Source organism: Maniola hyperantus, chromosome 22 (assembly GCF_902806685.2).
Source record: "Maniola hyperantus chromosome 22, iAphHyp1.2, whole genome shotgun sequence".
Classification (NCBI taxonomy): domain Eukaryota; kingdom Metazoa; phylum Arthropoda; class Insecta; order Lepidoptera; family Nymphalidae; genus Maniola; species Maniola hyperantus.
In genome coordinates, this window is record NC_048557.2 from 5,795,376 (window position 1) to 5,812,418 (window position 17,043).

Consider the following 17,043-nt stretch of genomic DNA (forward strand, 5'->3'; position numbering starts at 1 on the left):
TTTACGTTTGTTAAAAATTTTGTGGGAACTGATTTTCGGGGATAAAAAGTAGCCTATGTCCGTCTTTAGAATGCAAGGTGTCTCAGTAACAAATTAATTATGCCTGCGACTTCGTCCACTGTGATTAAGGGTTTTTAAAAATACCCTGGAAACTTTCTATTTCTGGGACAAAAAGTGGCCTGTGTCCGCCCCGTCCTCAGGATGCCTGTGCCAAATTTCGTTAAAATTGGTTTAACAGATGGGCCGTGAAAACATAGCAGACAAACAGACACTCTTTCGCATTTATAATAAGTAATATTAGTAATTACTACGTTACAAATAAGGGCAAGTGGAATAGGTAAAAGGAGGCTGTCCCAATCATAATTTTAAATTGAATACAAAATCCTATAGGTAAGTATTTTATTTTTAATTTAGTGAGTAGACGGGCGTCTGGTTCAATGATTTCAGTAGGTATGCTTAGTATAAGATTTTACACCTCACAAACGCAAACGTTGATAGTATTCGAGGTTCGAAACACTTTAACGTTAACTTAAAATGTTCCTTAACTGCCTTGTATGGTCTAAGTTTGTCCATATATCTACGGCCAGCGCTCCAAGTGGAAAAGTTGCGAAATTAAAATCGATGCTACAGAATTCTTGACTTTATAACAAGAAACTTTAGATTCGTTTTATTTTGAAGTTATTTTTTTGACTTTTGTACTCTATAAAATGTTGATGAGATATAATATCTCATACTAAACCTACAGTTTAACTGTGTCACGCGAGGGTCGAAATGCCATGTCCGGTATGATAACAAAATATTATATTCACTGAGGACATTCAACCTTAAAAGCTAATCTAACTAAAATATTTTTTGTCAATATTCCAGAATATATTTACCAAACAAAAGATTAAAACAACTTTACAAAGACGATTTTTCCGAATAAATTACGACAATTCACTAGTCACTTCAAAATCTGGCAAATGTCTAATAGTATTTCGAAAATCTGGTACTGTACAACAGAATGTATAACCTTCCGCAGGATTATCTGGATGCCATGTTAACCAGCGAAAGTTTCCAGATCTACAAATGTCTTTACAAAAGAAGAGGTCTCGCGCTTCATGTGATGTATAATACGGATTGTTAATACCAACGAATGCGATTCCACGTTTCGACGCAGGCTCATATACAACCTTGTAATAATACTGAGGTACTCGTATCACTGGGTTATTGTTAGAGTCTTTGTAAAGATAAATTTCCTCTCTCACACCATATTGATTTGTAAGTTCTGTCACGCCATAAGTACCTGTATACATTATTGTATCGTAACCAGCGTTATGCACGTGGTCCCTGAGATCAACCTCTAAAGTATTCCAGTTCCCACCGTTAAAGCCAGTCCACTGTGGAGCGCAATTTACATAGTGAAATGTTGATCTCTCACTGAAGGCGAACACAAAATCTGTTTTAGCAGCCAAGTGGCCTCTCGAAAGTTGTTGGCTCTGAGTAAAATAAGTTTCAACTAACGACCCGACAAATTTAGCAACCGCAGCCTTCTGGTTTCTTGGAGAGAAAAGAGTTTCCACTGGAACATTTTTATAATGACCGTCGTCTTTAAAGTATGGTCGATCCACTCTCGTTTGGTACAACGCGTTATATGGCTTTTGAGTGTATTTCGAGTAAATAGGATTTAAATTAGCGTGATCGAAACAAGTTTCATAGACGGGATAGAATTGGTTCCGACTTCTGTATCCAACCTCGACGATTACGTTTCCCTCGAAGCACGTGCGGCTGGTGCGTTCACTCAAATGTTCTGGGGGACCATAGCATCTAAATAGGAAGAATGTGGCTGGGAAGGTAAGCCAGCTATCGTTCCTGAAATTGTCACCTCCTGCACATGTGATAGAGGCAGTTTCGAGCTGCTGAGTGGCGCTCGGATGACTTATGGCCCCTACTCCTTCACAGCTCAAGATCAGCTCCTCGCCATAATTCAGTCGCACATTACCATTATTGTCATCCGGTTCCAGGAGACGATTATTTCTTATAATAACAGGTAGAGGTTCCCCAAAATGTATACGTGTGTTCAGAGTACATCCTTCGTAATGTGGCCCGTTACAACCGCAAAGAATTAGCAAATAATATAAACGATGGAGCATGCTGTTGATTTCAAAGAATTTATTAAATTACAAATGTGTGTTGGTATCATTAAAATTTTTAAATATAAAACATACTAGGTATGTACTAGGTAAATAAATATTTTAACTGTTACATAATTTTGACGCCAGTGACAAGTTGATAAGTCACAGAGAATAAAATTGTTTTATTTACGTTCGTTACTTTTGCTATGTTTTACTTATAAGTAGGTTTGCTTCAGAAATTAAGAGGTTCATTTAAAAAACTAAAGTTGAATCGATTGTAGGTTGCTTTTCTAGTGGTTTTTTTTATCTTCAATCACGACCTGCCGGAAAAGAACCTCCACATCTTAAAAATACCGTTTGCTTAAAATTGTTCTATCATCACCGCAACAAAACCGTGGTTTGTGCAGCTCCTTGAGAACGGTTTGGCCTTAATCCACCACGCTGGCTAAATGCGGATTGACAACAACTTCACACACCTATGAGAACATCTTGAAGAACTCTTAGCCACGCAGGTTTCCTCAAGATGCTTTTCCTTTACCGTTAAAGCAAGCAATTGCTTAAAACATACAGGACTTAAAAGTTAGAGGTGCGTGCAGGGGATCAGCGAACCCTGGAGCCCCGAATAGGAGGCCAACATATTATCTCCCAGGTTATCAAAGCTTAGCTCATGTCTGTCCACTTTGTATAGCACACTAGCGACTCGATCTGGCTTTGCACAGGTAGCTTTTTACAATTTTCGTAGGCGTGTAAATTTTTGTTTGAATTTTTTTCTTTCTTCTCCAACTAAGCGTCAAACTTGTGCTAGGAGTAGGTATGACAATTAGTGCAACGGGCGGGGTTTGAACCGTCAACCTTTCGGTTTTCAGTCCACTCATTTACCCGTTAAGCTAAAAATAAAAATAAAATACCGCCTGTCACTCAGGAATAATGTAGCTTTCAACTGATGTGAAATAATTAACAAAATCGGTTCAGTAGTTCCAGAGGTTAACCCCTTCAAACAAACTTACAAACTTTACCTCTTTCTATATTAGTAAATATAGATTAAGTAGGTTCCTACGACGAGGACGTGGATACTAGAACTAGACGAAAAAATTTCTTTATCTAGGTATTAGGCAAGTAGAGGTAGGTATATATATGTATCTACGCAAAAACAATAACTAAAATCACGACTGCTCTGCTGTAATATACCTACTTACCTGTTGATTTTCTTTTACAAATTTTTTATAGATGAATGGATTCTAAGGATTCATCAAAATCTGTTCAGGTATTAGTTATGGTGGAACGTGGGTGGAACAAAGAAACTCACATACATATATGTAGTTTCTTTGTTCCATACATACCTACATGAACACTGAAAACACAACACCCCTTTTTTTGGGCAGTTGTACACCACTATACACATAATAAGTATGAACGCAAAAAACCCGGTCAAGTACGTGTCGGACTCGTATACGAAGGGTTCCGTACCATCGTACAAGAAATAACACTTTTTAATTTTTTTGTGATGTATACTTAACCACAAATTCACGGTTTTTGGATTTTTTCCATTAGGCCCTAAATCGCCCCTAAAGTTTAGGGGTGATTTATGCCAGCACGAATCAGAATGTCGTATTAAAAGGTATGGTATAAGTTGTATTTACGAGTATAATTCCATAGTTTACGTTTCAAATCACGTTGTTCTAGAAAACACGCGTTACAGCGCGTACGATTTCCATTTAGCGACGTGCTAAACAAATAGTTGTCTATCATTCTATTTCTATGGAATTATCTATTTTATTTATAGCTTAGTATTTCATCAGCCTAGTGGTTAGGACGTCCGCCTTCTATCGGAGGTTGGGGGTTCGAACCTTTAACTTTTCGGAGTTATGTGCGTTTTAAGTAATTAAATATCACTTGCTTTAACGGTGAAGGAAAACATCGTGAGGAAGCCTGCATGCCTCTTAGGCATGCAGGCTTCCTCACGATGTTCTCCATAATATTCTCAAAGTTGTGTGAAGTTTACCAATCCGCACATGGCTAATCCGCAAATACGTATACCAATTGACCGAAAAACAATTTTACTAGGTATAATATTTCAGCGTTTATTAAGACGATCGTAATCGGGTTTTAGTTTTCCACTTTTTATCACTAAAGTAAAAAAAAATATTTATTTAATAATACTTTTTAAAATTAATAAAACGAATCTAAACAGTTAAACATAAAAATTACAGATCGAATAAATTAAGTAATTAAATTTATTTTTTATTAACTCGAAAAGTTACACGATAAGATTAGTAACTACCTGAAACATAACATATACTTACTTACTTACTTAATACTTTTTTTTACAAAATCATTTTTATCAGCAAGGATTCGAACCGCATGCAAGACGATTACAGCGCAACACTGCGCCAGAGCTGACCCTATAATTAAAAAAATTACATTCCCTATATTTAATTTGGTCCAGTGACCACGCTCTCTTTCAAATCTCATTTCCGTCATAACTACCGAGATAACCACACGTGTACAGTGGACACTGACGAATTGATAGTGACTGTTCATACATGTATCTACTTAAAGTACTTATTAAGTTATTAGTGTAAACAAAAACAGCTGTTAGTTATTGATAAATGATTGATTAAATATTCAAACTAACGGAGACTTGATGCTTACGACACAATGGATCGTTTTATTCAAACGGTAAGCTACGATTTTATGTATTAGTATAGACTATAATATTTTTTTTCAATTTAAATAATAATTAATCATTTCATAAACATATCAAGTAGGTACCTACCTACCTAGTTTTGTTGAATGTTTGACTTTTAAACAAATGCATAGGGACTGTTTTATGCCGAATCGAATTTCCTAAAATAAAATAACAGATTAGAACTAAGTACTATCGCATGTTAAATTAACTAATCTATGGGTTTAGTTGAAGTTTAATGTGCTCTTACTAGAATTTGTAATCATTTCATTTTACTAGTTAAAGTGTTTAATGGAAGTTTTTTAAGCGAATTATTTGGCGAATTACAAGACTTAGGTAGGTACTTACTTGAGTAGCTAAATTTTTTGTTATTTCTATTCTAAGAAAACAATTTATTACGGACCATACTTACTCATAATTTATTAATAGACAATAGGTAGTAATGACTGTACCTATCTGTCGCCATTTTTAAACTTTTGCGATTTTATGCTTAATTAGATCTGGTGAGCTTTTATTAAGCTTTTTTCTTCTCTTACCCTCTCAGGTTTTCCTTTTTTTAGAATAAGTACCTTTTTATAAAAAAAATACGACTGTCCTGCCAAAAAACAAACTATTTTTTTTTTTCATATTTGAAAATGCCGCCATATTGAAATTTTTCAAAAAATTTATAGCCCCTATCACTCGGTATGATGATGATTCTAGTCACGCCATACTATCAAATCTGTTTAGATACCTATTTAGAAGTTATGGTGGAGTAAAGAACCTCACATACCTATAATTATACAATATTATAATATATATTATACGTATACTATGAAAATTGTATAATATATACTACTTTTTTTACTAGTCGTGTTTAAATAGAAAAGTCCTGACTCCTGACTTGGACTAAGAAAATTAAAATTTTTCACAGAGGTTGCCTTTATAATTAACAGTAGGTATAATAAATGTTTCATATTGTAGACAAGAACTAAAGATCGGATTTTTTAAATCCCCACGGGACAGGGAGTAAAGAAGACGAGCAAAGCCGCGGACATTTGCTAGTAGAACAAGACCGTTGAATAGTCATACGCCATACCCAATTTATTAATTACGTCCAAATTACTGCCACTTATCCTACGTTCCACTTTCCTGCTAAATATAGTTTAGTGGACTTTGCTTTGACGATTATTTTGGGTAGGAACGAGTACTTATCTACTTCCTGGCTAATGCCCGCGACTTCGTCCGCGTGGATTAACATTTTTCAAAATTCCACGGGAACTCTTTGATTTTTCAGGATAAAAAGTAGCCTATGTGTTAATCCAGGGTATAATCTATCTCCATTCCAAATTTCATCCAAATCTGTTCAGTCATTTTTGCGTGATTGAGTAACAAACATCCAAATATCCAAACATCCACACTTCCATCCCGGAAAATTAAAGAGTTTTATAAAACCTAAATGCAGTCGGACGAAGTCGCTGGCATCATCTAGTTTTTACTAGTACGGAACCCTTAAAATCACTTTGTTGTCTGTCTGTCTGACTGTCGGTCTGTCAAGAAACCTACAGGGTACTTCCCGTTGACCTAGAATCATGAAATTTGGCAGGTAGGTAGGTCTTATAGCAGACATTAGGGGAAAAATCTGAAAACCTGAATTTGTGGTTACATCACACAAAATAAATTAAATTGTGGTCATGAACTAATAATTAGTATTTTCAATTTTCGAAGTAAGATAAGTTTCATATTATGATTCATATGAAAGGTTCACCTACGCATTCTAGAACAGATTTTTATTTATTTTTAATTTTAAGCATCATAGTTTTTGAATTACTTACCGTGCAAAATATTGAAAAATACGACTGTAGTACAGAACCCTCGTTGCGCGAGCCTGACTCGCACTTGACCGGTTTTTTAAATTGTAAACGTGTTAATTATTCGCTCAGCCATTTGGATAGGTACCTCTAGTTATATACCTACCAACTTAGGATTTTTCATTAATTAATAATGTAGTGACAATACGCATAATATTTCGTTTCGTATATGAACGAAGATGAATCAATCCATTTCTTTTATTTCAGATTGTGCTGTTGCTATTTATAACAGCGGCAGCCTATGACGTCATGGGTTATATCTTACCGACATCCGTGAAAACTGAAAAGGGAAATGTGGGAACTACGAAGTTAAACGAAACAAATCATGTATCCGAGGATTATGTTAAATACAGTTATCTTATAACGACATATTTATAGTAGGTACTTATCGTAATATTCTAAAGTACTTCGTCTATATGTAATTTTAATAATAATTGAGCAATATCTAAACCTAGACTGGACGCGTATTGACTGAGCGATTTTCGCTAAGTACTGAAAAACCATTTAGAAATCAATTATTAAGGATAAGCGGCTTTAATTAAGAACACCCTGGTGTATTAAAATAAGTGTCCGATCGTAGGTCCATTTCAGCCCAACGCGACGTCGATCTGAAGTCAACTTTAGTTAAACTTTAAACTTACATGGGCTTAAAGATTTACGTACATACAAACCTTTCAGCCCATGTAACTTTGAAACTATATATTTTTACGGAATTCATGGACAGAGATATTTTGTAAGAACGTATTTACTTTCATTATTAGGATTCAAATGAGAATCAAACTACATTTGAAAATTTTGAATAGAGAATGCTTTTATGTTTGCGGTGATAACTACCTACTCATAACTACTTCATAAGAACCAAAATTTTAATAAAATAAAAAATTGATATTTTTACTGAAAATGCTCCATTAAAACTAAAAGCTTAGCCCTATCTATAGGTATAGGTACTGAATTGAATTAAGCTCGTTCTAGGCACCAAAAGCAGAGTGTCTAATTTTGAGAAGGTTAGCGATACAACGAAAGAATTTGACCGCTAAATAGTTGTTAGTTGCTACAGACGCTTTAGATGACATGTGGAATGAACCAATGTGCATGTGTCTTAAGTTTTTTTAATAGTGTTGAAATAAGGACTAATCACAAAGAGCAAGGATAAGTGTTGACTTTGTTCTTGATTATGATGTTTAAGCACTTTAATAATAAAATACTATAAGATTAAAGGGTAGAAATTAAGTATGACCTACTATGTATTATTGTAATGTAATGCGACTGAACCAAACTGACCTGTGATGTGAACAATTAAATATTATATATTTTACTTACAAAATAGTTTGATTTCTTTTAAAACTAGTACTAATATATATTCTGTGTTATAGGTATAAGGTAAAAGTAGGTAATTAGCTACAATTATTGGCGGCCTCCAAATCGGAGGTCGGGAGTTCGATCCCGGGCACGCACCTCTAACTTTTAGGAGTTGTGTGCGTTTTAAGTAATTAAATATCACTTGCTTAAACGGTGAAGGAAAATATCGTGAGGAAACCTGCATGCCTGAGAGTTCTCCATAATGTTCTCAAAGGCCAAGCCGCACATGGGCAGCGTGGTAGACTATGGCCAAACCCTTCTCACTCTGAGAGGAGACCCGTGCTCTGCAGTGAGCCGGCGATAGGTTGATCATGATGATTGGCGACCTTATCGCTTAGCAAGCGATCTTTACCAGCTTGCGATTGAGAATTTGAAGACTATAGGTAAGTAGGGAGAAATCTCAGAGAGGAGAGGATTAATCCCTTACTAACTAGCACATCTTAATTAATAAATAATCAAATTGAATTGAACAAGTGCGAGTTGGAGTCGCACACGAACGGTTCCGTACCATCGTACAAGATTAGATAATATTATATTATGAAGAACGGAGAGCGGAGATTTAGAAATGGCGTTTGCACTCTTGGAATATGGAGCCCTAAAAATAAGTGAGATGTTCCAAACTCTATCCGCTTCTAAATTTTCCATATCTATAAATAGGTATATGGATATGGAAAATTTAGAAGAGCTACTAAAATCTAAAATGCGTAAGTACTACGCATTTAGATTTTAGAACAGGTCTTAGTATGGATTTGTTGACGTAATGGTGAGGGATTGCCAAGTACCTAGGTAATCGTAAGACACCTACATTCCTTCTTATATAATTTTGCAAACTATGTGAACATAATTTTTAGGGTACTGTACCCGATGGATGCCAACGGAACCCTATTACTAAACCTCCGCTGTCCGTCCGTCTGTCGGTCAGCTGGTATCTCAGTAATCGTAATAACTAGAGAGTTGAAATATTCACAGTGTACATTTCTATTGCCGCTATAACTACAAATAGATAATAAAAAACGAAGATGGCGAATTTCAAAATGGCAAATTAAAAAAATTAAACAGTACATAGGGGCCAATTCTCTTGTACACAATCTCTAAACTAAACTAAATTATCAGGTCTAAATCTAGTGCTATCCTTTTCCGCAAGCAACATTATGAAAGGGGCAATAGATTTAGACGTGCCATTTTAGTTTAGTTTAGAGATTGTGTACAAAGGAATTAGCCCCACAAGTGTTGCATTACATCTTGTACGATGGTGCGGAACCCTTCGTGCGCGAGTCCGACCCGCACTTGACCGGTGTTTTGTAGTTTGTACATAATCCTCCCCTATATCTATTGCAAAAAGATACGCCAACCATATGAATTATGATGATATGATGGCATACAGATACCGACAGTTGTAGGCTGTAAGAAAATCAGGAGTTCACGCCGTGGCCGTATTTTTCCAAAAAAATTTTTACAAAAAAAATAAAAACCGACTTCGATACACAAACACTAAAAATTGAAAAATAATTTAATTTATTACCGAATATATTATGTATACAAGAGTTAATATAGTTCCATAATAATAGTTTTAGTGCCGGTGCCAATTAGCTTTAGCTGCGCGAATCGTCTAGACTTCATATTTTTATGAGACTCCACAATGGCACCTCATTGGCACCGAACCCCAAAAATATTATTTATTTATTTATTATATAAATTTTTTATTTCACAATTTTTAGTGGCCCCATGGAATTATGCTATGACTGGTTAAAAATCTACTGTTTACTAAGCTATTACACTGATCGCGACCAATTTACTCTTATCCGTTGAGGAGTTCCAGTATCTATCTTCGAAGATGTTCATCAGATCTTCACCAAATTTAAATGGGACCAACTTTGAACTATACCCTTTCAAACAAAAAAAGAATTTTCAAAATCGGTCCAGGCGTCTTCGAGTAATCGGGGAACATACATAAAAAAAAAAAAAAAAAGATTCCGACGAATTGAGAACCTCCTCCTTTTTTTGAAGTCGGTTAAAAATTAAAATAATTTTATACTAATGTTTGTACATATTAAACTATTCATATCGATTCCGGTAACAATTAATATGAATCGTCATTATTCTATCACCATTTATAAATAAGTTAGGTAATTTGTCTAAGTACCTACCTTGTTAAAGATTTTTTTTTTTTTAATAGAATATTGTGGCTAATTCCATTGTACACAATCTCTAACCTAAACTAAAATGACACGCCTAAATCTATTGCTATCCCTTTCATAATGCTGCTCGCGGAAAAGGATGGCATTCGATTTAGATCTGTTAATTTAGTTTAGTTTAGAGATTGTGTTCAAGAGAATCGGCCCCATTAGCCATGTTAAATGACTAATATTCCCTTTACCTCTCCAACTAAGCGTCAAGCTTGTGCTAGGAGTAGGTACGACAATAGTGCAACGGGCGAGGTTTGAACCGTCGACCTTTCGGTTTTCAGTCCACTCCTTTACCGGTTGAGCTATTGAGGCTCTAATTAAATAATTATCACCACTAATTAATTTAAAAACTTTATAAAATATGATGTTATCGTGGTTTCTTTTAACATTGTCTGTTTTAATGCAACAAATTAACGTGTTTTAAACCGCAGTTGGCAAAGGTCAGCAAAAAATGTCCTTCCTTGCGGTAAGTTATATTTTCTATTACATGTAGGTATATATTATTAACAGTTTAGTCTTTCTAATTTTAGATACCTACTTCGTTTGAAAAAAGCTTATAATTTCCGCAAATTATAGCTACCTATCTAGTTCATTGTAGTATACAGGTTGTAACCAGAACGCTAGCAAAAACTTAGTGTTATTGTTATTATCTAGACACAATCCAATACCTAACCATTAGCCTCATTTTGTAGTTTCAGTGATTTAGTATTTTTCAAACCCGCAATTGTTTTGCATGCGTATAGCATGCAAGGGTCAATGCCCACCTAAGACGCGGCATTGACTCCGAATGGCCTACTTACGCAACGTTCGTTGACCTCTAACGTCAGTTAGAAGTTTTATTTGCAATATATCGTGAACCTTTACAAAATATAGTATATTTCTTATTTTATTTTTGTGGTATCATATCAGTAATCATCAGTATTATCACTTGTCTGTTTTTGCAAGCGTTCTGGTTACACCTTGTATATGTATAGCGGAAATTGCCACGAAATAGGCTTTTCTCTACTTCATTTATTTTATTGTCATTAATTTTGTTTTTTCAGCGATTTATTTTAGTCCTATGTATCAGCACAGTTTTCGGAGGAAACCCAATCAAACATGAATCAAAACTGGCTAAAACCGTAGACAAAGACATTATACTAGAAGCAAATGATCATGTTATGAATCAAAAAGAAATAAACAAATTTTATTTTGAGGACAATGGAAGTCATAAAGATACCACTGCTAATAGAAGAAAAAGTTTATCACAAAAACCTAACAACCTAAACAAGCTGATACAGTAGTGGAAGTAAAAGATGAGGATTATAAAATATCAAAAATTAATCCAAAAACCAACATACCAGGAACTGTAACACGTAACACCAGATATGGATCAAATATCAAAACGATTATTCCTAAAAGGACAGATCCAAGAACAGCAATAGACCAGGATTATAAAATTGCAGAAAATGACTCAAATCCTATTAAAGAAAACAACAAAAAACGATCTACAAAGATTATAATAATTTTATCAAAAAAATCAGAACAAAAAGAGGCAGAATTAAAAGCAAATAACAAAGATCGAAAAAGACCTGGCGATTTGACAGAATATTATGATAATTTTGAAATAGGTAACAGTGGTGGGATGCGTAACGTTAGATCCACGAATGATGTAACAATTTTGTCTGAACATAATAACTTACTGAGTCTTTTAATAGATGTGACAAATAGACTCACGCAATTCAGGAGGTTTAGTATATCAAAAGAAAACTGGATTGTGGTATCAGGCTTATTTGAAGCTTTTTTATCAGTCTTGTTCGGACCCAATACACATATTTGGTGGCCGCTGTTTACCAGTGTGAGTAAAAATGTGAGTGAGTAAAAATTACTTTTTTTCTTTATTTCAAGATTGTTTCGAGATAGCTTGGCTGTTTAGCGCGGAAATGCAGCCAGTACAAATCATGCCACGTAGGCATAATTTGTACAGTAAGTAATTAAATAAGGCTAGTTTAAGTACATAATTTAGTAAGTTTTGTTGTAAAATCTTCAATTATAAAATAAAGGCTAGCGCTTGAAGACAATCATAAAGATCCAGGATGGAGCACGCTTATCTAGAATCTAGGTAAGCTTGCTCCACCCTGGATCTCTGAAGGCATCTAACATCTAGGTCGTGGGACATAGGAGCTAGATGAAAGATGCCTTTAAAAAAACACTAAACAAAAACTATTCGTAAAAAACGTTTCCAAAACTTTTCAGTTCTTATTAATTGATAACAGCGTTTTAACTTTCAAACATGATACTAGATAGGTACTTCTTGTAGTCGACGACCTCGACGACAGATCGAGATAGCAATCGGGGAGGAAACGCCCCGCACAACACACACACACACACACAGCGCCCGCGCTAACCTGGTGCGGGCAAGCGTGGTCGAGCGCGTCCATCCGCCTCATACCTCGATTGCCATCTCAACCTGTAGCGTACTAAGTATACTTTCTACACGTCATGTCATTAAAAAAAATATATATATTAAAAGCATTTTTAAAAACATCAGTTAAGTGCAGTAGGTACCTATTTAAGTATGAATAGGAAGATTACATAAAGTAGGTACGTTTCACTACAAAATTGCTACCGCGATTATCTTCTTATCACGTAACTCTGCTCGGTAAATTAGAAAACTAGGTAGGTACCTACATTAAAATGATTGAATCAACATTTTAATAGCCTTATAACACAGCAAATTTTTTTTAATAGCCTATGGTTAATATCTTCTCGTCCTAGATAGAATGTTCCCGATGGTTTACATATTAAGCTAAATACAGTAGAAACCTATCTAAGTACTGTTTAGTTTATGGTATAGCAGTATCATTATCATCATCATCATGATCAACCCATAGCCGGCTCATTACAGAGCACGGGTCTCCTCTCAGAGTGAGAAGGGTTTTGGCCATAGTCTACCACGCTGGCCATATGCGGAACTCTATGCTGTTTACCTATACGTCCGTCCGTCTGTCAGTGGGCTGTATTTCGTGAACCGTAATAACAGCAATTAGTAAGAATTTCAAAATGACCGCCATGAAAATTTAAAAAAATTAAAAAGGGTACGATGGGTGGGTGGTGGATGGGATGGTAAGGGTATCTTGTACGATGGTGCGGAACCCTTCGTGTGCAAGTCTGACTCGCACTTGACCAATTTTTAATAATAAGTATAGTATATTCTTTACAGGGTACTGACGTGATAGAGGAAACCGATATGATTATGGGTGTGAGCTTATATAATAGCCCGGAGTTCTAAGTAGAGAATAGGTGTTTGAGGTTTGAAAACCTATAAAGGTGGCTCCACACCAGCCCGGCGGCACGCCCGGCGTGTCAGCGGGTGTGCCTATAAGCTAGTCTTATAATAAAACACCATGTATCTTCCCTTATTTTATTGCAATTACGTCCACAACGAGGCCTAAAGGATAAAACAACATGATCTCCCCTCCTCCTGCGTCACACACAAGTATCATCAGCGCGCCGCCTGGTGGAAGGCATGGGCTCCTTGTACCGCTGCATGGATCTCCAGCAGGCCTTGGCCGAGGCGCTGTACGTGTCCATGTACTCTGTTCTGCCGGGGAACTCCGTAAACCTGAATAAGAAATTTTTTAAAAGTAGGTAGTACAGGCAGTGGCGTGCTGGTCATAGAGGCATAAATGCACTGCTTCCCCCAGTTGTAATAGCTCACTATTTTTCATTATGACCTGCCAGTAAACAGGTTCTCACCTAACTAATGCCTACCCTGGCTTCAAACCCTGTGCACGCCATTGAGTACAGGTACCTATTTCTTCTTTATAGGTACCTAGTCATATTCCTCATTGCTCAGGGTCAAGATTCTTTTCCATTATTCTAAATATATAAAAGGAACAGGTGACTGGCTAACTGACTGACTGATCTATCAACCCACAGCTGAAACTACTGGACGGATCGGGCTGAAATTTGGCGTGCGTGCGTGCGTGCCGCCTACCTCTCGTAGGTATAGGTAGGTAGGAAGCGGATGTAACGATGCAGAGAGAGAAAAACTAACCAAGTCTGAATAGCTTTAGGTGCAACCCCAGTATGTACAGGTCCAGGGGGGTTGATGGTGGGGCGAACTGTGGGGGGTTTCTCAGTGAAGTGTGTAGGGTCTTTGTAGCACCGGAGCATGCCCAATTTATGGCTCTCCATCGGTATTGGTGCACTTGACTGTGACGCTGCTATTATTGCACGGTAGTCTGTCGTTGGGAAAGCTATAGAAAAAAATTATAGCACATTAGTAATTCGAGTAATGTGAGGGCTTGTTGCTTACATTACACAGCAGTATTATAGCTAGACACTAGCAGCTAGCAGTATTATCGGTGTAGTACACGACAGGTTGAGATAGCAATCGGGGTATGAGGTTGAGCGACGCTCCGCACACCCGCACGTCACCCGCGCTCGCGGCTTGCCCGCACTGGGCTAACGCGGGGGCTGTGCGAGTGTGCGGGGCGTCCCCACCCCGATTGCCATCTCGACCTATCGCGTACTGTAACTAAAATAAGTTACAACTCACAAAATATATACGTAATATTAAAATATATAGTCAGTTTATAAATTATAATACTTAACCGAAAAAGCGAGATTGAAACAAGCGCATTTTTATTTCAATATTGCCCAATGGCGCATTTTTGATGTGTATGTTCCGATACCGATGCGATGATATACTAGCGACCCGCCCCGGCTTCGCATGGGTGCAATGTACTATCCTAATGTGGTGTCAGTGAGCAGTGATTCTTCCGACATTTTGCTCAAATATCGTCATATTTCAACAAATTAACACAAAGTAATGTTAAACTATACATATAACCCTTCCTCTTGAATCACTATCTATTATTGAAAACCGCATCAAAATCCGTCGCGTAGTTTAAAAGATCTACGCGTTCATACATACAGACAACGGGAAGCGACTTTATTTTATACTATGTAGATTAACTATGCCAAGTTTATACATGCATATGAAATTGGCATAAGTAGTTAATAATTTAATTATGATATTAATTTTACTAACAGCGTTTCTTGTAAGTAGCTTGGTACATTGTTAGCATTTTACTGTCGAGATCGTCGCAAGGATGGTCCAGAATGTCATTCGTTACATCGACCATCTAAAAAAGATAAAACGAAATTTAAGTAGGTAGGTGTAGTACGCGGCAGAAAGTAATCATGTACCTACATCGACCTTTAGAAGAAGAAATTTTTTTTTTTCATCAAACCCGTGTTTATCGTGCAAAATGTCGATAAAATACGATTGTAGTACGGAGCCCTCCGTGCGCGAGTCTAATTCGCACTTGGCCGGTTTTTTTTCTTGATAGGGTCGTACATTTAGGTAACTAGGAGGAGGACTGGCTGAGGAGGTCTATAATATGTAATATCATTTCCCAAGCTGGCCGGATTCGGAATCTAGACCTTTTCAAATTCATCTCAACACATCGCGGCCCCCCAACGATCTTAGAATGAAAAATTTAAATTCATAGTCCTCCAAGCTGGCCAAGTGTGAATGTGCAGACTTCTTGACCAAGGTATACGTCCTCTGGAAACCTACCTACCTTTTATCAGGGTAGATAAATTAGAAACCTACTTGTTTCCTCAACTTTTCATAATCGTGGCATAGTTTTTGTTCCTTGTCGAGTAGTTGCTTGTACTGCTCCACGCGCGGCGAGTAGGAGTGGGCGTCGCAATGACAGTACGGCGCGACCGGCGCGGGGCGGACTGACGGCGTCGCGTCGGGGCTTGGCGGCTCGCATGGTCTGAGCAAAGTAGGTATCATTACAAGCACCCAGTTAATACAAGAAATTTTTCGCTTAGGTACTTACTTTCCCACAATGGGCTTAGGGAAAGGCCAATGATAATCAACATTCGTAGTTGTGTTAAAATCCATTTTCTATCTATAAAAAAATAACAGATCTAGTTAAAAGTAACAATACAATTAATATACTTAGCAGGACTCAGGAGGATCTTTGGGAAACTTACGGTGAACAGCTGCACCTACCAACTTTAGCTTATAACGTTAATGTTTTTTAAATTTACAATTACCGCTTTTGCTAACTGACACCCTATATAATTTAAAAAAGCTTTTGAAGCCAAAAATTTTATTTGTATTATAATTTCGTCAATGAGGGAAGATAAAAACATTTTGATGTTTTTCAGTTTTTTTTCTGCAATAAAAACATCTAAAAATATATTCGGACAGTGGCAGTCAAATTACAGTGCGACCGTTTAGAGTATTAATCAAATATTTTGGAACTAAAATGTTTATATAGAGCAACACTAAAATTATAGTCAGTGATGTCAAAGATAAAAAAAAATATTTTGTAGATTTAGGTGGGTTTTAGTTTACTAGTTTATTTATACAAAAAAATACCAAATATCAGCCACATTACCAACAAGACTATTCTCAAAAGTGCTCTGTGAATCACAAAGTCTTAATATGCTCTTTGGTTGAATGACAAGCTCACTGATTTTATGGAATTTAATAGTTTAAAGTTTACACGAGGTATATTAAAAATACAATTTCAAAAATTTACAAAAATAAAAAATATTATTACGATATAGGTTCATAGCCTTATCTGGTGACAAAAGGGCTGGCTCATTTTTTGCGCAACGGATCAACCTGCCTGTCCAGTGCGGAAATGCAGCCAGCATTCTTGGCACCATTCCACGCGGTCATGATTTATATAGTAATTAGATAAGTCAAATAGATATCTACAAAATATTATTTATCTAATAAATTATATTTAAATAATAATAATTTATATTTAAATAATATTACATATATATATATATATATATATATGTTGTTTATATCTATATATATATATATA

At 36.2% G+C, this 17,043-nt stretch overlaps 2 protein-coding genes across 3 annotated transcripts; both read right to left on the reverse strand.

Annotated features, from left to right (window-relative positions):
• Positions 1 to 854: 854 nt before the first annotated feature.
• On the reverse strand, positions 855 to 2,132 carry LOC117992890 (uncharacterized). The gene has a single exon (XM_034980602.2). It carries the CDS (start codon positions 2,130 to 2,132, stop codon positions 927 to 929), a length of 1,206 nt encoding a protein of 401 aa, XP_034836493.1. The 3' UTR covers positions 855 to 926.
• Positions 2,133 to 13,584: 11,452 nt separating this feature from the next.
• LOC117992895 (uncharacterized) lies at positions 13,585 to 16,371 on the reverse strand. Of its 2 annotated transcripts, none has more exons than XM_069506029.1 (6): positions 16,193 to 16,371; positions 16,036 to 16,103; positions 15,801 to 15,969; positions 15,234 to 15,327; positions 14,235 to 14,436; positions 13,585 to 13,799 (listed from the first exon to the last, which is right to left on the reverse strand). In XM_069506029.1, exons 2-6 carry the CDS (start codon positions 16,098 to 16,100, stop codon positions 13,664 to 13,666), a joined length of 666 nt encoding a protein of 221 aa, XP_069362130.1. In that variant the 5' UTR covers positions 16,101 to 16,103; positions 16,193 to 16,371; the 3' UTR covers positions 13,585 to 13,663. The 2 variants fall into 2 exon arrangements, with proteins under 2 accessions (XP_069362130.1, XP_034836501.1); XM_034980610.2 differs by having other exon boundaries at positions 16,036 to 16,107.
• Positions 16,372 to 17,043: the final 672 nt, after the last annotated feature.